Raw genomic sequence first — 22059 nt, 5'->3', positions numbered from 1 at the left:
GGGAAGTTATTACTCCCTGAAAGTTCTGAGGTCTGGTCCAGGAGGGTTATCCAGACCTTCTATTTGCCTTGGTGTTGTATAGCAGCCGTCACAATTATATCTTTGTAGTTTGCCCGCCCCCCCAGTCCATATCATCCATTGCCATTAAAGGTAAGAGAAGTGTCTTTCTCTTCTTAATGTCAGAATCCTCGCAAGATTTTATAATAGATTATTAGATGGCTAGTTTTAAAAAAAATGGTTTTTATATGCTGCGGTTCTGCCATTGTAAAAGTGGGGGGGGGAGGGAAGTAGGAATGAGAAACCATTTAAAGCAGATGGCTCCTTATCACAAGCTCTGGCATGCTCAAGGTCATACCAGCAAGAGAATCAGAGGACCAAGAACTAAGGGCGATGTGGGAGGGGGGGGGAAGTAAGAAAAACAGCTTTTGGCGCGCTTTTGATCAGTCTTAGCAATGCTTTGGATCTGTACACTTATTCTCAATAAATGAACTTTCTTTTGAATCAATATTGGTTGCAAGGAAAGTTACTGGATTTGGGATCAACAGGTGGCAGCTCGTTACACTTAAATTCAAAAAAACCAAGACATTAGCTTTTGTCTGGTGTATATAAACTATTTCCCATTTTCCTCTTTTGTGGTTCACACTATAGAGCAGTGGGTGATGGTTCAAAATTTATTTTCTATATGCAAAAGCTACTAACTTAGTTAAGCCTTTTCTTGCACCTACACTGAGTGGATATAGGCTTCTGGGAGAGTACACCAGTCCACATTAATAAACTCAAGATAGACATTGATGACCCAATGTACTGGTGTATAAGAAGGAAATATATCGATAGTTGATTGTTTGGGCCCAAGTATCTTGATTTGAATTTTAATAAAGTAAGCCAAGAATCAGATTAAAGCTTTGGTAGTAAATGTATGTAAGGAGGAAATATACAAAATACATAATTTGTTTCTGGAAAACCATTATAAATTATAAATGGTCCCAGAGTTAAGAGAAATTATTCTGTATTACCTGGGGCTGGTGGATGTATGAATGCCATTATGGCAGAATGGACTAGCTCAAGAAGTATATTCTCTCTTGATTCAGGTATTTGGTAACTACCTCAAATGTATTTCTTTGGTGTTGTTTTTTCCAGTATGTTTCTATTCTAGAGATGAAGGGTCTGAAGGACTACCTGCTCCAGTGCTGCACAATGGTTCCTTTTTCCTTAACCCCTTCCTCCATTTGGCTGTTGCATCATGAATACCATTTGCAATATTTTGTACTTTCGCTTGCTCAGAAAATGGTAAGTTCTTTGCTTCAACCATCTGTTCTGAACTGCTTGTGACCATTTGCTCTGTATTTAAAAATCCCTTGTATATTTTACTTAACCCATTAGCTTAACAATTTCTGGACATGCTTTTGAGTACACCCTCAAGCTTCCCTGGAACTTTGGTTTCCCAGGGACAGTGTTTCTCAACCTTGGCAACTTTAAGATGTGTGGACTTCAACTCCCAGAATTCCCCAGCCAGCATGAGGAGTTCTGGGAGCTGAAGTCCACTCATCTTAAAGTTGCCACGGTTGAGAAACATTGCCCTGGGATCTTAGATACACAGTACTTATCTATAAATTATCCTTTAAGGCAAAAGGTTTTTACAGGTTAAAAGAAGCAAAAAAATAGAATCAAAAGATTATAAAGCTTGTTTAGAACTCATACAGTGAAATCACTAATACATTTTATTATTAAGTCTTATAAAGTAATTTGCTTTGCAGATCTATTTGAACCATACACAAATAAAACAGAACAGAGCTATCCATTTCAGATAGCTGAAATAGTTCCAGTATATATTGTCCTTTTATATATTTCTAAATCAAATAGTTTGTGACTCATGTTTGATCATTTATAAGCAGATAACATGAAATTGTATCATTTTGTCCCCAAATCGTAGTAAGTCATATAGTATATCTAAGATGTTTATCGATGTATGTATTTGTGGGGTAGATTTACAGAGATAATCATACACACAATATCTGGAATATCTTTTTAGTGTTTTCTGTTATAGTTTTTCTATCTGTTGTAGCCAAACACCTGGCTCACTTAAATCAACCAAATCACTTTGAAGATTCAACATAAATTTATTAAGCATGCAAACAACTACAGTGTAGACATGGCTCCCAGCAAAGTGTTGGCAGCTTGCTGAGGAGCACCAAAGAGAAGCAGAACCACAGCTTATGTACCTTTGGCCTACTACATTTACAAAGACAGGACAAAGGAAAAGGCAGACACAGTGTAAATTACAGCATGATGTTGGGATGTTGTTGATAAACCCATCTAGGTGACCTTCTTATTATTTATCACTTCCTACTAGGTCAGCATCTTTTCTATATTCTCTTTGAGATATGGTCAGTGAATATAAACAATGGGGTTTCTTGGGCCACTGGTTCCTATGTGGTTCTTCTGCACCACCACTCAGGGTCAATTCAGCTTGCTCTGAATGTATTATTACAAGGGCACTTTAAGCAGTTCACATGTATGGGAAGTATCTTATAGGGTTGGTAATGAATGGAACTCACTTGTGTATGGGCATTACCACAAATCAGTTTCCAAGATTTACCTACGTAAGTTTCAACCAAGGAATGTATGAGTCCCAATTCTCATAAAATATCATACATTTTATGGTACTTTCTAGCTCTGAGTTCCACTGATTATGGTATCACCAGAAACCAGGGTCAGACGTAGGATAAAGGATGTAAGTTAATTTTGGTCAAATTTGCTTGTCAGTCTTTCCTAGATTCCTTTTTTCTTACATGGGCCTATATGATCAAATGTTTTGATTCATTAATATTCCCATCCAATTTAAATTGGCCAGGCAGTGCTTCCTCTGTTACATTATTTTAACTGTTAATTGTAGAACTGCAGAGAGGAGATAGAAGAATGTAGTGGGGGGGCAAAATGGTTGGAATGTGGCTGTGGCTTCCTGGGGCTGGCTGGATCATTTCATCCTCCAGCCTCTTGCCTGGTTGTTTTCCTTTTTGTTTAAGGAATGGAAATAAAGAAGCTATGAAATCTTATGTCCTTCCACTCTGATTTGTCAGAAATGAACACAGCATGGTACCTTGTTAACCATTGTGATTCTTGAAGCAGTTCGATTTTATTTTTTTCTTCCCCTGAAGTACATTCCATTTCAAAGAGTTTGGGAGCCTTGTTCAGTCAATTCATTAACTATAAGGTGAAAAAGTGTGGGTGAGCTATGTGCAAAGGATGGGCAGATCTGGAAGTTTGACAAACCCATATCTCTGTCTTGTTTTATTTCTTGCCAAATTAAAGAAAAAGTTATACTACACTGGGTTGATTTGGGGACGATGTAGAAGTATTAGAATCAAACAGATTGTTAGAATATTTAGCAAAAGTAATGCCATTTTAGAACAAAAGGAGTAGAAACACCCTTTGAAGGAGGTTAAAAGAGCCTAGAGCAGATATAAGATAAAGAAGCAAGTAGTTAGCTAGAAAGAAGTCAAAGACATTCCTAAACAAATACCTGCCTAACCAGTATGTGCATGCTAAAAGATACAAAGGAAAGTATGAAGGGAGGCATTGGCAGTGGTTCTGTGTGGCCGCCACCCAACCCTGCTTATTTGCTGTGCTTGGTCTCTTTTAGTAACGAAACACCTGATTCTCCACAAATGTCATCCAGCATCTTCCTTCTCAGTTTAGAAATGAACCTAGGGAAGGATTATTTTTCTTCCAACAAGATGAAGGTTTATTTGTGGCAGATAAAAATAGCCCATTGTTGCAACTATTGTAAATTGTGTCCTGCTATCATATCCCTTTATCGGTGTCAACGACAGCAACATTTTTACATGTTTTTTGTTTGTTTGTTTCCTATGCAGGCGGATGCTTGTCCAGATTACAACCAGCATGCTTCACTCCATCACTCTGTTGCCATGACATTGTTAAGTCGCTTGTTGCCAGGCAGTGAGCACCTGGCTCATGAGCTACTCAGAGCCCTTGCTTTTAATCCACAACTGATTCCGTAAGTTTTATTCTCCTTTCCATCACCTTCTCTTATCCTTGAGTAACCCTTTATTTGGATTTGGGGAAGCTGTATGAGAAAGAAGGAAAGAGATTTTTAAAAAAATCTTAGCTGGAGTACCCTAAAGTTAAAGTAAGCCTTATTTAGGCAGCCTTTTCTAGGTTTCCTTGAAGGATGATTTCTCTTACAGCTACATTGGAATGAAGTACATATGTTACCATTTTTTTTACACCATCCAAATCTTTAAATCCCAATCATTTTTAATTTTTATTGTAAAGTTCTTCTGTGTAAAAGTTTTTCCAAAGATGGCAGGAAGGTATAAACTTCTTAAAGTATAAACATTGCACAGTGGACAAACTTGAAATAAAGGATTAAGCAAGGATTTACCTAATCTAATCCTAGTACTTTCTTTTCTGCATTAACCTGAGTCAGACAGAGAACTGAAGAACAGGGACCAATATTGAAACCCCATGTCGCCTTCTGACTGCATCATTTCTCCAATATATTTGTGTGGAGTTTCAGGTGGATGTATTGCTCTGCTTTCCTGTCTTGAAGATGCTCAGCTTGATAGATAATTGTACCTGGTACTTGGCAGTTTCCATGTTTATGGAATAAAGTGAATAGAAATTAATGCCACTAAATTTCAAGCTTCATTTATTTGGAATACAAGCTTGCCTAATGCCTAATGCTCAGGTGTATGTTCTGCAGATACGCTGAAAGTGCTTGTCTTTTTTTCTTCAAATGGTTGATACTAGTTGTGAGTTAGAATAACTGAGCAGTTATTTCCAATGGAGGATTTCTGAGGCTCCAAACACCTTTTTTTTTAAAATTAAAGGAAAAAAGGGAACTCTGCAACTTTTAAGTTTAGATTGAGGCTTCTCAATCTCATAGGTGTGTGTATACAGTCAGGTCCAGAAATATTGGGACATCGACACAATTCTAACATCTTAGAGCTGTCACTATCAGTGAAGCAAGCCATCATTAGGCTGAAGAAACAAAACAAACCCATCAGAGAGATAGCAGGAACATTAGGCGTGGCCAAAACAACTGTTTGGAACATTCTCAAAAAGAAGGAACGCACCGGTGAGCTCAGCAACACCAAAAGACCCGGGAGACAACGGAAAACAGCTGTGGTGGATGACCGAAGAATTCGTTCCTTGGTGAAGAAAACACCCTTCACAACAGTTGGCCAGATCAAGAACACTCTCCAGGAGGTAGGTGTATGTGTGTCAAAGTCAACAATCAAAAGAAGACTTCACCAGAGTGAATACAGAGGGTTCACCACAAGATGTAAACCATTGGTGAGCCTCAAAAACAGGAAGGCCAGATTAGAGTTTGCCAAACGACATCTAAAAACGCCTTCACAGTTCTGGAACAACATCCTATGGACAGATGAGACCAAGATCAACTTGTACCAGAGTGATGGGAAGAGAAGAGTATGGAGAAGGAAAGGAACTGCTCATGATCCTAAGCATACCACCTCATCAGTGAAGCATGGTGGTGGTAGTGTCATGGCGTGGGCATGTATGGCTGCCAATGGAACTGGTTCTCTTGTATTTATTGATGATGTGACTGCTGACAAAATCAGCAGGATGAATTCTGCAGTGTTTCGGGCAATATTATCTGCTCACATTCAGCCAAATGCTGCAGAACTCATTGGACGGCGCTTCACAGTACAGATGGACAATGACCCAAAGCATACTGCAAAAGCAACCAAAGAGTTTTTGAAGGGACAGAAGTGGAATGTTATGCAATGGCCAAGTCAATCACCTGACCTGAATCCCATTGAGCATGCATTTCACTTGCTGAAGACAAAACTGAAAGGAAAATGCCCCAAGAACAAGCAGGAACTGAAGACAGTTGCAGTAGAGGCCTGGCAGAGCATCACCAGGGATGAAACCCAGCGTCTGGTGATGTCTATGCGTTCCAGACTTCAAGTTGTGATTGACTGCAACGGATTTGCAACCAAGTATTAAAAAGGGAAAGTTTGATGTATGATTATTATTCTGTCCCATTACTTTTGGTCCCTTAACAAGTGGGAGGCACATATGCAAACTGTTGTAATTCCTACACCGTTCACCTGAGTTGGATGTACATACCCTCAAATTAAAGCTGACAGTCTGCAGTTAATGCACATTGTGTTTGTTTCATTCCAAATCCATTGTGGTGGTGTATAGAGCCAAAGATGTTAGAATTGTGTCGATGTCCCAATATTTCTGGACCTGACTGTATATGCATGTGTGTGGATGTAAGTAGGTATGCATGTGTGTATACACACACACACATACACACACACTTATTTTTACAGTATGTTGATGAAGATTCTCAGTCATCCAGGTGGAATTATCCGGAGGTTGAGTCATGGCAACTGGACTTCTTTTCTTTTGGTCTGATATGTTTCGCTGCTTGTCCAAGCAGCTTTTGACAAGCAGCGAAACATATCAAACCCAAAGAAAAGAAGTCCAGTTGCCATGACTCAACCTCCGGACTTACTTTTACAGGTTATGGTGATACATGTAAAAAATATCTTTTCTCTCTGAAGTCTTAGTATTTGAAAAATGAATTGGCAAAATTGTACAAGCTGAGCCAAGAGGTTCCTGAGCTTTCTTGTAATTACCTGAAACTTTACATTTCCCTTTTGGGGTGTGTTGCCCTTGTTAGGAATGGATAGCAATCTAAGATAACTGGGTTGGCTAGTAAACTTTAATCATAAACACAAAACAATCATCACTTTAGACTTCATTCTTTAGAAGACATTTTTGTCAATTTTTTCTTTTTCTTTTTTTTGCAATGGTCCTTGTCGCTGGTGATCTATATCTGGATCAAGCAGGGTGGAATTGCTCATCACAAATCTATATTAAAAAATCCTAACTTTATGATTCATTTGCTAAAAATGAGATGGATTTTTAAAAAGATTAGGCAAATTGATGGAAGGTTGATTACTCAGTGGCTTAGGCTGTGATACTTCAAATGGGATGTCCATGTTCAGGGAAAGTGGGTGTGTATGCAAGCTCCTGCGAATAAATGGGGCCTGCCAAGTAATATCAGGTTTACCCCAAAGGAAGACAGCCCTGAATGTAAGATTAACGTTCACAAAAAGGTATTCAGAAGAAAAGGTTATGCACCTTTTCACTTCATTCTCACTGCCATGTTTTTCGTTTCTATTATCTTTACTTTTCTAACCCTTTCAGACTCCAACAAATTATCTTCAGCTCAATCTATGGATTTGAAATGCAGCATTTTTTTTCTGAATATTGAAACTTCAAATAGTCTTTAAAGGGCTTGCCCATTACTGTATCTGTGTGCTGGTATCAAGCACTGTATCTATGTGCTGGTATGTCTGTCTGCCTGTCTGATTGTCTGTCTATCACTACTACATCTGGTATCTGCAGTTGTGATGTTATTCCCTGTCTCTGATAATTTTCTATATTCCTGGTATAGTTGATATTATAATTTGGTCATCTCTTTCAGTCAACATTAAATCTATTCATTAAATTTGTATATATCCATCCTTTGTTTTGATGGCAAAACTCTTCTGAGGAACCACTGATTTCTGAATTGATTTAGCCCAGAGAAGCTACTGGTCTGATTGCTTCCATCTTCTCTTATTTGTCTCTGTTGCATTAAATTTCTTTCCAGTCTTACAAGTGTTAATATATACTGAGCTTATAATTTGCATTGATTTTGCAGTGGCTATAGACTATGATACTTTAAATGGGACATGCATGTTTAGGGGAAGTGGGTGTGTATGCAAGGTGCTGAAAATAAATGGGGCATGCCATCAAATTATATGGTGTTCTTTATAATTTTGCTTACATTCCCTTTAGTTCTTCCACCTCTCTTTCACACAGTCTGCCATTTTTGCATTCTTTTAAGATGCTCTGACATAAACAATGGAGTGCCTGCATAAGCAGCACATCTCACACATTTAAGATCTTCCTGCTCTTCTCCATTCCTGCCTTTCTTACCTTATTGACAGTGAAGCTTGTGTGCACAGATGGACCTTGTTACTCACAGAGGCTACATTCCTGAGTTTAAATAAAGATAAGATATAGAGCCTTTGGGAATGGGAGCGGGGAGAGGTTTTGGAGCACCAGAAAATGGCAAAAATAAGAAAAAATCACCTTAACTATAAAGAAAAATAAAAAATGAGTAATGCATACTGTACTGTATCTTGGCCTCCCACTGTGTCTCCTACTCTTTCATTAAAAAAAAAAAAGCCTTTTGTTCAAAGTAGGGGGGAAAAACCAGAATAATTTTCCACAGTCTCTAGCCTATAGCAAAATTAAAATCAAAAGCAAGCAAACAAGAAAAAAGTGAAGTTCCTTTATTTCGTTTCTTTTGAGTCTTTGGCCTGCAACAAAATCAAAATAGGGAAGCAGTGGAGCACTCCTCCTCCTCAAAGCCATATAAAGTATCCATGTCACTTTCTGACGGTGACTCAGCTGTGGTGGGTGTAGCTACATTTCCAAAGTAGCTGGCTGTGTTGCTTTGCTTTGCCTTGCCATGCTTTGCAGAGCCCAGAAGGTATTCTTGAGTTGCAGAGCAGCTCCCAGCTGCCTTTTGAACAATGCCACACTGCATTACGGGATCAAGTTCCAACACTTGACCCCCAAACCATTCTCCACCCACAAGGTCTAAGAGAAGATTTTTGGGATAAAGAACTCGGAAAGCATATATTTTTCTCTGATTCTTTGCTATCAGAAGCTTCTAGATGAGGAGATCTGTGAGCTCCTCCTGATAGAATTGGAGAAAATCCAGCACGTTAGGTAACTATTTTCAAGGCCTTTATCAACATATGTACAAAGTTGACAATACACCATAATCATCAGCGTAATGGAATGGCTGCAGCAAATGAAGAGCTGACTGCCTTGGCTCATTTCCTGTGGTGTCTGTCCATCCCTGCAAGGGATGTCAATGTTTTCAATTCAGTTTTCAATGCTGTAGCTTCTCCAGCAATTGCTCACTGATAAAGAGGAATTGTTTTCCATGAGAACCAGCATCCTGGTAGGCATGGTACATGTAGTAGGGCTTGAAAGACACTACCAGACCTTGGTCCATTAGTTAAATCATGAAGGGGGCATTGGGTGTCAACAAAGTGATCTCCAGGATGGCCAGGGGTATTGACAAGCAGCAGAGAACTGTAAAGACCAGGGATCTTGAAGGTTTGAAGGCTTTATGTTTCTGCACCTCATCCAGAAAGCAGTGGCTGATAACAGTCAGAGAAAGTGTTGTACCCACACTTGCCAGCTGATACTTTAGAATATACAAACTTGGTTTTATTCTTTTCAAGACACATGAGTTCTGTGCTTGGTACAGAAGCTTATGCTTGACCACACAGTCCCCAGCAGCAATGCTACATGCTAGAAGAGTAAGGCAGTCTATCAGGCACTTTTGCAGCTACCTAAACTGAAAGTGATTCTTTCCAAATGTCATTCTTACAAAATTCACCTTAGCAAGATTTATTGAAATGGGTGGGATGGGTTTCCAAGAATTCCAGCAATTGAACTGTTGTTCCTTTACAGGTATATTATATCCCCATACACATTAGGATGAAGACTTTTTTATTTTTGTTCTAATAGCCGTTCTGTGATATTGAAAATGAGCCTTTTCATTGGTAACAGAGAAACTTGCAGCCAGCTGTTTCTATAATAGTCTCCTGAACCTTTATCAGTCTGGGCATTATTATATAGTTCTTGAAACCTGGAGTAGTGCTTTTTGATTTGCTAATGAAAGAGTAAGAGGACATCCATTTCCAGAATAGGCTGGTCTCATTGCATTGAAGATTTGCTCTGGCCTGTACCTTACATAATTAATTAGCCAGTAGAACTCTGCTGGACTGGATATCTTTGTGTAACCTTGTAATCCACTTATGCAGTTTTCCATGCCAGTTTGGCATTATGGAGGCTGTAATGGTGCTTGAATCTTTGAAACCATCCTCTCCTTGCCTGGAAACCTCAGTCAGCATTTCTATTATAAACTCTGTGTACGGTCACAATGCTTCTTCATGGATTACTGGTCTGTTTAGTGGCATGTTATTCTGGGCTTGGTCCTCTGTTCATAGAGTGAGGGTCTTTTCCATCCATTCCAAGTGGGGATTGCATGGATGGAATGCAACCTTGAGTTTCTAAGATGTGCCAGAGACCACACTGAGCAAATACTGACTTCACCTTTTCTTTATGGAGTGGACAATGGACAGTGACTCATTGATGTCATAACACCATGAAAGAGATATGGTGTTGACGCAGCAAGCCAACAAGTTCAGCAATTTCACCTTCTTGCTCAAGGTCAGCACTTTTTTGGTACATTTGCCACCCCTCTCAGCAGAACTCCCCAATAAGCATTTATCATTCTTTTCCTGTAGATAGCATACTATAACATGCAGGAAGGAGAGGTCCATAGAAGGTAAGAAGCCTGCAGACCATTAAGATCATTGGGTAATTGTCAAGGTGAGGGCAGAATTCCCTTCTATGGGCTTACTCAAAGTATGACTGTATAAGGTAATACAGATTGGTGGGGTATATAATGCCAATTTCACTGTGTTTGTGCATGTGTAAAATGGTGGACGTCAGCAAAACCCACCAATACTCAGAACTACTTTCCACAGGCATCCTGTTCAGCTTTTTATTAGCTGTGGGATACATGAATCCACAAATAACAGAACTCTGGAAAACAAGGTCTACCTCTATATGCAACAGGATCCAACTTCTGCTGCTGCTTCCTTTTTTCCTCCTAACCCTAACCCTGCTTTTATGGTTCCTGGTACTTATCTAACCTGACTGCCTCCTCCCATTCCTTTGCTTTATTGACTATCTCTCCTCCCTCAGTCCTCCTGCCTTTTTTTACCATCTTATCAGATAAGCAAATAACACAGCTAGCTTCTCCAACTCAGCTGCTTCCTCCCTTTATATATATGATAGTATATTGCTCCTTGATATTTCTTCCCCTCCCTTTCATCTTACTGTTTTCATTCCTGTATTCTCAGAGGTGTGTGTAGTGATGCTTGCCTGGGTTTCATTGCTCTTGGTGAACAGAATGTGCATTTATAGCCATCCATTTTCACTGCAACTTTCATTTTTGTGTTTTTAACTAAATAAAGACAACACTCCGTATTTACTTAAGGAAGAACACTCCTCTTCCTATTTATAGCATATTCCCTATTCATGAACTTCCCCAGCAGTATCTGTCAAGCCACTGCTGGAATGAGGCAGTTCTTGTTTTATTAGTAGTATTATCTAAATAGTGGAATTTATTTCCTCAGGCAATGCCTTTGAATTTATTTGTAAATACAGTAATAGTGTGCTTTATTAGAGATTAAAATAGGACATATTTGAATGTTGTAAAAACCCTCTGTATTTATCATGTTTTCACCCTTTTTTCAGTGAAGGCAAAGTGGGAGGACCAGAAGCTGCTGACTTCTCAGACCTTCTGCGCTTGAATTCAAAAGCAAAGCCATCACCGCTAAGCTTAACAGCCCCCATTTCTCCACTCCCTAGTTATGGTGCTTTACTGGAAGAAGCTTACCGACAACTTCCACTGATACAGTCTTGTTTTCTCTTTCATTTTACCTACTTGAAGCCAGCTCTTATTCATTCTAGAGATGTTTATCAAGGTCGAACTCATCGTGTCCAATCCATGCTGCTTCCTGAGGTCAGAGGGCCTATTTTGCCTTCTGACTGGCTATTCCTTCCTCTTATCGGTCTCTATAACAAAGCAACTGGGGCAGAAACACAGTGGGCCACAGAAAGCCGTCTTCCTCTGGACCTTGTGAATATTATGACTCGGAATCTACAGTGGATCCTCCTATTGGAGACTTGGAGGGCCAAAGTCCTTCAGGGTATCCCAATTGCAGCCAAACTTGCAAGGCTTATGTGTGTCTTCCTCACGGGCAGTGACTTATTTCTGGAAGGCCCTGTACATTGCTATACAGCAGCTCTGCTCTCACTTTACTGCCAGTCCAAAGTCTTTGAGTCCTTGAATTTGGATGTTCCTCTCCCTGGCTTAGCTTCTTTCCATGACCTTTATATAAGCTTCCTAGAACAGTTTGAAAGTGTCTCTTTTGGAGATCCTCTCTTTGGAGTCTTTGTGCTTCTTCCTCTGCAGAGGCATTTCAGTGTTCAGCTAAAGATGGCTGTCTTTGGAGAGCATGTGAACACCTTAAGAGCTTTGGGAGTTCCACTCCAACAGGTATGTCTCATGGTTGCTGCTTGAGAGCAGATCACTCAGCCGCTGTAGTTGAGTCAGCTGCTTAGAATTAAATGGATGCTTGAGCTTCTTAAAGGAAATTAAGAATTTTCTTGGGACATTCTAAGCAAAGATTTAAGGTCTTTGTGGCAATTCCATTTGAGTGCAGAATGCCAAAGCCATTGATGACCTCACGGAGATTTATTTTAGAGCGGGGAGAAAATGCAAATGAAGGTATATGCTCCAAGAACTGGCATAGCAAGTATAATCTTGCAACTAATAGACTTTAAAGTAAATAATGTTCCAGGGGCACCTAGAGCATTCACTTCCCCAGAATAAGGATCTTAGGGTTTGGTGGAGAGAAATGGAAAGTGCAATGAAATGGAAGCAGCTTCCAAATTGGGAAGAGCTTAATACTCTTGCAATGACTATAGTGAGGGCTGCTTGGTCTGGTCCAAGTCACAAGCAAATAGAATGTCATCAGCCTCAGTAGTGAATATGAAAGAAAAATCCTGAATGGAGCAGCTGTTTGTTTCACGGTATGCCCTAGTATGATTGATTTCCATATGCACAGGCTCTTAACTTGATGTATTTGCTAAATATGACCTAGGGCCTTAATTTAATTTAGACTGATCACTTTGTGTTCAATTTAATTATTCCTGCAGCCTTACCATTTTGAGTGAAATCATTTGTGGTTACCGTAAGGCATAGCCTGGATATCAGGGAGCTGGAGAACTTGGAGACACAAGGAGGAATATTTGTGGACCCCAAAAAAAGTCATTTAGAAAGAAATCTCTCATAAACCTGTAGCAGTTCTGAGACAGGGAGCTGTTTATGTTAATGGAGAGAATAGCCTAGCAAAGGGAAGAACGGGCAGAATAGTAACAAAAATGATGCAGCTTGTTTCTTGTGCCATATTGTAGCATGGGACATGTAAGGATTTGAATCACTGTAGCCAAAGTGATGAGATCAATTCTTAATTTTTAAAGTAAGGCAGAATTGACACTTCCATCTGTCAAGAACCACTGGATGCTACCATTCTGGGCTATTCTTTCCTGCTCCTCTAATTACTATGGACTAAGTTAAGAATTTTTGTTTGTTTGTTTGCAGATAAAGTTGGTAGTCAAAAAGACATTTTGCTTTCTTTGCTTTGTTGCAGTTTCCTTTGCCTCTTGAGCGATATCTTTCTCCTCCTGAAGACAATCTCAACCTCTTAAGTCAGTACTTCCATGCCCTGGTCACAGGAACCTTGCAGCATCACTGGTGTCCTATACTTTATGTGGTTGCAGTGGCCCATGTCAACACCTTCATTTTCTCCCAGGAAAATGTCCCACAGGTACGTGGTAACTTTTCACAGGCTGGCTAGGAGCCATCCTGTTCTGCCAACTGTATAATGCACATAAACTCTTCCTGTGATGGCTTCTTCTTAGCAGCAGCGTGGGAAACACTTGCACTTTCAGCTGGAGTGTTCCATATAGGTGTACTCCAATGTCAACCTGGATTTGCCATTTGGATTATAAATGTAATAGTTTGCAGCATCACTGTAGGAACTGCCTTTGAAGTAATTCCATAAATATCAATTTATGGCCCAGATTAGCCAGTTCTTTATCCAGATGCAGATTAGACGTTCTTTCTGCCATTTGTAATTCGACTTATTCAAACTACTAATTTTTATCTTGATTGAAAACTATTTGAGATTTAAATCATAAGCCAGTAAATGAAGTTTTGCCTTCATTGGTATTTCCTGTAGGTTATATTTTAGTAAAAGAAGAGAATTAATCATACTAAAGAGATGCCTTCCACGAATGAAGTTTTGCATGGCTGTATCATTCAGTAGCGCAAGCCACAATATAAGACCATTATCCTCAGGCAGCAGCCTAACTACACAACTGAAATTCATACACCCGTGCAAGCTAGGAGAGATGTCCTACGTTCTTTGCCTCACTCTTGGTTGTTACAGTGGATGCCAATTTCTTGTATGACTTTCTTTCACATGCCACCATACAAATTGTGTAGAATTCGTGATATCAGGTAGATAATGGAGTGAATAGAATCCCAAATAGACAGTAATTGTAGACTGTTGTCTCACTTGTTAGGGATGTTGGCAGAAAGTCAAGATGTCAAGCTGCTAGTCCTGAAAGAACAGTCCAGACAAGACAAGACGCCTCTTTATTATTTCTTCCAGACTCTTCATTTGGAAAATAAAAAGGCTAATACATAGGATCTACAGATGTCAACTCTTCAAATTGTCTTAATTCTTTGAGACAACTGAAGAGTCCTTTCACCTCAGAAAGAAGCCAAAAATGTCTGAAATCTAATGTCTTCTATATTTTGTTTCAGGAGATTGATGTTGCTCGAAGAAGCATGTTACAGAGGACCTGGGCCTTAAGAAATGAGGTAATTATTTGTATCAATTTTATAACACCAGTATTGGCAGTAAAGACTCCTTCCATCATACTCCCAGCGTTGAAAACAAATTTTCACGGGATGTAGAAATACAGATTGGGCTGAAATATTTTAATCAAGCGCATCTCAGTGTGAACAAATTTCACACTGATTTCTGTTCTGGTATCTTTTCTTAGAAGCTATAATTTCTTGAAGGATGTCCAGTTTAAATTGAACACCAAGCAGAATCCTCTACACATTTTTCCTATAGTTGCAATTTAGTGCTAATGCTTTAGCACAGTGTTTTTCAACCTTAGCAACTTTAAGATGGGTGGACTCCAACTCCCAGAATTCCCCAGCCAGCATGCTGGCTGGGCAATTCTGGGAGTTGAAGTCCACCCATCTTAAAGTTGCTGAAGTTGAGAAACACTGCTCTAGCATATATGCCTTTCAGAGGTGGGCTTATGCTTTCATCTGGTATACAACCCACCTGGGGGATGGGGGCCTAGTTGAATAATTTGTCTGGAAAATACTCTTAAATGTACTGAGGCTACAGAGTGGAAGGAGCACTCCTAAACATTCTTATATCCAACAGCAGAGCCCTTTGTTTTTATGAGCCACTATTTGTTTAACTCAAATCCCTCTTCATGCACAAATTCAGTGGAAGGATATAGACAACCTACTAAATGTAATGGGAGAAAAGGAGTACTAATGTAAAACACACATAGAACTTGGAATGCTTAATTCGTTTTTTTATCATCAATAATACGTTATTACTATTGTTTAGTGCAGAGTCAATACTTGTAGCAGTAGGAAAAATTATCTGCAGCTCAGTATTGCAGTTAATGTAGAACTGCTAAGCTGCAGATTTTCCATGGCAAATGTATGGATTGTATGAGTTGGATACAACAACTGAACAAGTACTATGTATTTCATCTTTTCCCCTAATTCAAGATTTGAGGTTATATTGGGTTTTACTGGGGAAATGGTTTCTCTTTTCCATGCACCCTTAATTCTCTCTTACTTCTTTCAGGCACTGAAGAGACATCTTCTCTATTACAAGAGGGCAGATAAAGAGAACCCATTGGGGTTTGACCTTTACGAAGAGCTTCCTGCCATTCGCCTGAACTACCTGCAAGCAATAACTAAGAAAGAATGCAGCGAGGGAACATCAGTTTCAGACAGATAAAGAAGACTCTGGCTGGCTAACTGAGGAAGTGAGCACCAGTGGACAGAGATTTTGGAAAAGCTCAGTTGGATTCATGGTGCTCTTCCTGAGCACAACAGGAAAGCATCTGCACTTACCCTCAGCCTGGCCCAGTTTTGATAGAACATTTGGACTGTTTCATCTTTTCAGCTAGTTGATGTTTTACTTTGGGGAGAAATAAAAATGAGAGTAAGAAATGTACATATTGAAATGAACAATAAATGATCTTTGATAAAAGCTTTCTTAACCTGAAATGATAGTTTGATGTCTAGTATTGCATTTGACCGGTACAATGTGGTACAAATGTCTGGGAAACAGGAAGCTGACTTTCTGAAACTGTCCTGAAGGATACAGTCAGATTCTGCAGCTGTTTCTGAGCCAGACTTCTCAGGAAAACCACATTAGAAGTTTTCATCTCTGCCCTAAGCCATCTGCCCTTCCTTCCCTCCTGTCTTTCTGCATTAGCTGCTGCTTCTCTATTTTTATAACCTTATTATATTTAATAAAGTTATCTTTCACAGAACAGGATGCTTTGGCAGCTGCAACTATTGACCATAAGAGAAAGAGAAAAAAGAGTGGTTGGTTGGTTGAAAACATGTGCTGCAAAAAATGAAGTATTATTGAGCTGAATGAAGACAGGTTCCGTAGGGGTACAGGCAAGATAATTTGTGTAGGATAAGATCCACTGTCAGGTACATAAACCTGTTTTTTGTTCAAAATTAAAAACAGCCAACAGAACACAGAATGTGTGAGTGACTTCTCCATCTGATTATGCTTCTAGTGTATGGTTTGAAAGGAGAACAGCACCATATTATATAGTGGGTAGGGATGTACTGATTACTACAGAGCTGAGGTCTTTTATTAGTTGCTTCATAGGGGCAGATTTATGCTCAGACTGATATCTGAATTTACACACAAAGTATCCAGACATAAACTTGCTGTCCATTTACACCAGAGAGGGGTTATTATGCTTTTCCTTTTGCAGCCAAAAATCTTCATTCTCTCAAGAGTGCAACCTCTTTGAAAAGGCAACTTGCTTTCATGCAATTCTTTCTGGAATGAACTTCAATTGTGTGGCACATGGTCAGTCCAGGAAGGACCACAGAGGAGAATGAGTCTCTATGGAAACCCCCCACCCCCACCCAATCTGAGCACATGATCCTTGACCACCTCATACATTTTCAGAAGTAAGTTCAATTTTTTCCTGGTGAAGAATGTACCGTAGACCATCTGGGGAACGCAATCTCTCACAGTGTTGGCTGTGGACTATATGTCTTGAGGATGAACAACCTGATGTCCCATAGTTCTCTCTTCTAAACACTGTAAGAAAATATGTAGAAACTGGAATAAGCAAGTATTTATTCCATTAAGTATATTTTAAAAAAGAGTAATAAAGTTTTATTCTGCTTTTTGGTATTACCTAAAATATGCTTGTTTTGAGCGTTAGGAGGATCCACCAGATTTCCTCCCAAGTTTGAAGGGAAATCTTTCAAGCTACAAGTCACTGTCAAACATTCTAGAAAATGGACCTTTTCCCCCCCTAAGGTTTAAGAAATTAGGTTAGGTTCAAATATGCATAATTTAAACAACTGGCCCCTGAAAGAATTTAGACAAGTTTTTTTCTTGTGTATTCTCCTTGTAGATCACTAGGGGGTGATGTTCAATAAAATATCAGTAAAAATTTCTACCATGGCCTGTTATGAATGAGAAGATAAGACATTTTGCATTCTGCTGAGAAAGCTAGCCATTTTTTAAAACAGATTTCAGCCTTTATGTTTTGTGTATTTGAATCTGATTGTTAGACATTAATCCAATTCTTATAGCATAATGATTACTTCTATTTTTAAAATAAAAAGATCAAGGCGAAGTGTGCTTGATAATGATAATCATATAAGCGACAAAATGTTTTTTTATTTGGCCTGTGCTTTTCATTGGGTGATATGAACAATAGTAAGGTGATACAAATGACTTATACTGGTCCACTGCTTCTAGTACTGTTACCAGATTAGCTGTCTAACTGGTCAGTCTTCTTTTCTGATCAGAACAGTGTGGTTGCACAATTTCACAGCTGATAAAAACATGGAATACTGTTTTGCTGGACAGTATTCCTGAGGTTGCTTTTCATAAAGCATTTGAGGTTTTATATGAGAGGCAGCGTCATCCTCAGACATTCACTCCCTGTACTCTCTTTGGTGAGATCTTATTTGTGACTGCTGATGAGGAGGGATTCCCTCTAGCTAATGCTTTTTTCCCCTTTCACATACAGGTGAAACTCGAAAAATTAGAATATCATGCAAATGTTCATTTATGTCAGTAAGACAACTCAAAAGGTGAAACCAATATATGAGATAGACGCATTACATGCAAAGCGAGATATGTCAAGCCTTACTTTGGTATAATTGTGATGATTATGGCATACAGCTTATGAAAACCCCAAATTCACAATCTCAGAAAATTAGAATAGTGTGAAAAGGTTCAATATTCTAGGCTCAAAGTGTCCCACTCTAATCAGCTAATGAATCCATAACACCTGCAAAGGGTTCCTGAGCCTTTAAATGGTCTCTCAGGCTGGTTCAGTAGGAATCACAAGCATGGGAAAGACTGCTGACCTGACAGTTGTGCAGAAAACCATAATTGACACTCTCCATAAGGAGGGAAAGCCCCAAAAGGTAGCTGCAGAAGAAGTTGGATGTTCCCAAAGTGCTGTATCAAAGCACATCAATAGAAGGTTATGTGGAAGGGAAAAGTGTGGTAGAAAAAGGTGCACAAGCAGCAGGGATGACCGCAGCCTGGAGAGGATTGTCAGGAAAAGGCCATTCAAAAGTGTTGGGGACTTTCACAAGGAGTGGACTGAGGCTGGAGTTAGTGCATCAAGAGCCACCACACACAGACAGATCCTGGACATGGGCTTCAAATGTCGTATTCCTCTTGTCAAGCCGCTCCTGAACAACAAACAACGTCAGAAGCGTCTTACCTGGGCTACAGAAAAAAAGAACTGGTTTGTTTCCCAGTGGCCCAAAGTCCTCTTTTCTGATGAGAGCAACTTTTGCATCTCATTTGGGAACCAAGGACCCAGAGTCTGGAGGAAGAATGGAGAGGCACACAATGCACGATGCTTGAAGTCCAGTGTGAAGTTTCCACAGTCTGTGTTGATTTGGGGAGCCATGTCATCTGCTGGTGTTGGTCCACTGTGCCTCATTAAGTCCAGGGTCAACGCAGCCGTCTACCAGGAGATTTTGGAGCACTTCATGCTTCCTTCCACAGACGAGCTTTATGGGGATGCTGACTTCATTTTCCAGCAGGACCTGGCACCTGCCCACACTGTCAAAAGTACCAAAACCTGGTTCAGTGACCATGGGATTACTGTGCTTGATTGGCCAGCAAACTCGCCTGACCTGAACCCCATAGAGAATCTATGGGGCATTGCCAAGAGAAAGATGAGGGACATGAGACCGAACAATGCAGCAGAGCTGAAGGCCGCTATTGAAGCATCCTGGTCTTCCATAACACCTCAGCAGTGCCACAGGCTGATAGCATCCATGTCATGCTGCATTGCGGCAGTCATTGCTGCAAAAGGGGCCCAAACCAAGTACTGAGTACATATGCATGCTTATACTTTGCAGAGGTCCGATATTGTTCTATTTCCAATCCTTGTGTTATTGATGTCATGTAATATTCTAATTTTCTGAGATTGTGAATTTGGGGTTTTCATAAGCTGTACGCCATAATCATCACAATTATACCAAAGTAAGGCTTGACATATCTCGCTTTGCATGTAATGCGTCTATCTCATATATTGGTTTCACCTTTTGAGTTGCCTTACTGACATAAATGAACATTTGCACGATATTCTAATTTTTCGAGTTTCACCTGTAACATTTGCTTGCAATGCTAGCCACATTTAATAGGTATAAAAGGAAAGAAATATGTAATTTTTGTATCCTCTGTTGTCAATATTTAACTCTTTTTATGCTTTTTAAAAATGTAATTTAAATTGTTAATAAATTTTGAAATCTGCATATCCTGAGGGATTTTCTTGTGCTGCTTTCATTGTTTAATTGTTTAAATAAATCACTCGACAGAGAGCTCTTTCTATAGCTGGCTGCTTCTAAAACAAGCTGCCTAGACTTACAACCAGTCTCAACTAGCTCTAACTAACACAACTCTTAAAATGGACAGCAAACTATTCCCTTCCCCTTTTCTCTTTTTAAATAAGCATTCTACTTTATTATCAACATCAAACAGGTGCTCTACCACTCTACCTATTATTTTTGGTATCCATGAAACCAAGTTAGGCTCTTCAGTTACAACAGTACCGTTTGCCTCTCTCCCCACCATGCTTTCTTCAAAGACTCTGTTCTGACTCAGTTCAGTGGTAGTTTCTTGCTGAGTTCTGTCATAACCTGTTTTAATTCAATAACAATTTGCAGATATCCATCCTGAGTCATGCAAAATACATTCTTCCTGAGCCCTGGAATTGCCACTGAAAATCCTAATATTACAACTGGGTTCAAGTAGCATAGAATCCTTTTTGCAAGACTTCGTTCTTTTTCTGATGCCTCTCCTAAGCAGCATTATTTCCATTACTTGTTTCCATCTACCCTGGTAACTAAGTGCATAGATTTCTGTTAAATAACTTCTCAGTGAGTGACAATCCATGCTGTAATGGAGCTGTTAAGTTACAGTGGCTACATACGCAGTTGTACTCAGGACATTGATTTCCTCTGGAATCTTTTAATGATTTTGACACTATTTTTGACAAGCCTATTGGACTTGATAACCTAGACTGAAAATGGCACACTGGAGACTATTGCTGCTTGAAAACGGAGCCATGTGAGACATTACTGTGTGAAGTATCTCGTGTCTAGAAAAAAAGAACCTGAATATACTGTATACCCCATCATGTGTTTATCTCACTGAATAAAATAAAGCCAGGGTAGTGAGAAATATTAAAAGAATGAACAGACCTTTCCCTCTGGGTTAAATAAATCTAGTATTTACACCGATCAATATAAGAACTTCTAAGCCCTCCTTTTGTGTTTTTCAGTATCCCAGTTATAAACCCCTCGATTATATCTGCTCTTAAAATTTTAAGGACAATTAGCAAATTACAGTTTAACAGAACATGTATTACAGGTAGTTCCCAGGTTAAGAACACCCAGTTTATGGGTGACCCGTAGTTAAGAATGGAGCCTATTGCCGCAAAATTTGAGTTAAATACACAATTATTTCAGTTAAATACACAATACTACTTATACAGTATTATACAATAATACTGTTCCAGCTTACATAGAAATTCGACTTAAGGACAGACCTTGGGAGCGGAACTCGTTCTTAAACTGGAGATTGCCTGTACTGAGAACTCGCCACAAAGTTGCTAATACAGAGCTTGGAAAGGATGACCTGGTCAACCATTAGCGATGGCCTTCATAACCTTCAGTAACATGTCATTTTAAGCAACAGCCACAATGCAATTTTCCCCTATTGCATTCAGGATTGGACAATTTTGCCCTATCTCATTGATATACACAATATCCATACATAGTTCTTCAGCATCAATTGTTTTAGTAAATGCCCTCAGTAAATGGGCATGTGCACCAGACCAGTACCAGGCTAATATTTCAATTTCAAATCAGACAACTGTAGCTGCAAAAAAAAAAAAAAAAAGTCTGAAGACTTTGAGACTTCTGCTAGTTGTTTTTCTAGTGATTGTAACCAAAACTGCCCGGTCAGTTTCAGCCTCAATATCCCATATAGCAAAAACATGTTTTATTTTCTTTCTAGATTTGTTTTCCTCTCGGCACACTTGTGCATAGCATTTCAGCAGCTGTGAAAGCAAGCAGAGCGTATTCTATGGGTCTCAAATAATGTGAAAAAAAATTATAATAGCTGAACTTAGACAAATGGTAGGCTGTATTCCATTACTATTAAAATGACAGTAATTATTTCTACATTTGTATTTCAATATTAGTTTATTAATGCTAATTATCATTTGTGAAGTAGGAAAAAAGAAGCAAAGGGGAAACACGAGAAGTTTGCAACTGATGACAATGATATCTGGGTGCTTCTATGAATGACTCCAGGCAATTGCCCTACGCATGAATTGCTGAAGGTATCCTACAAATGACCATTATCAAACCAGATATAAGGTGGGTGTTGAAGAAAGGAAACTGCTATCAAAAGCTGTCAGATTCAGAGCTTTCTTTAATGGAAAGTTGAGGCCAGAGCCAAGCAGGGCCTCAGAAAGATTCTTTAGTGAGGCCATGGT

At 39.3% G+C, this 22059-nt stretch overlaps 1 protein-coding gene across 2 annotated transcripts in view; it reads left to right on the top strand.

Moving 5' to 3' along the window:
- Positions 1-16028, top strand: part of RPAP1 (RNA polymerase II associated protein 1) — a 62188-nt gene extending 46160 nt beyond the window's left edge. For both annotated transcript variants that reach the window (XM_025172387.2, XM_025172385.2), the window contains exons 20-25: positions 1138-1287; positions 3873-4015; positions 11398-12202; positions 13359-13535; positions 14540-14596; positions 15618-16028. In XM_025172387.2, the coding sequence (XP_025028155.2) occupies positions 1138-1287; positions 3873-4015; positions 11398-12202; positions 13359-13535; positions 14540-14596; positions 15618-15773 (1488 nt within the window). In that variant the 3' untranslated portion in view covers positions 15774-16028. The remainder of the gene's footprint in view (positions 1-1137; positions 1288-3872; positions 4016-11397; positions 12203-13358; positions 13536-14539; positions 14597-15617) is intronic.
- Positions 16029-22059: the final 6031 nt, after the last annotated feature.

Source organism: Python bivittatus, unplaced genomic scaffold (genome assembly GCF_059951505.1).
Source record: "Python bivittatus isolate LINGU-HERP-01145 unplaced genomic scaffold, Pbiv_v1 ctg000480_np1212, whole genome shotgun sequence".
NCBI lineage: Eukaryota > Metazoa > Chordata > Lepidosauria > Squamata > Pythonidae > Python > Python bivittatus.
This window is presented reverse-complemented; position numbering and strand designations above follow the sequence as displayed.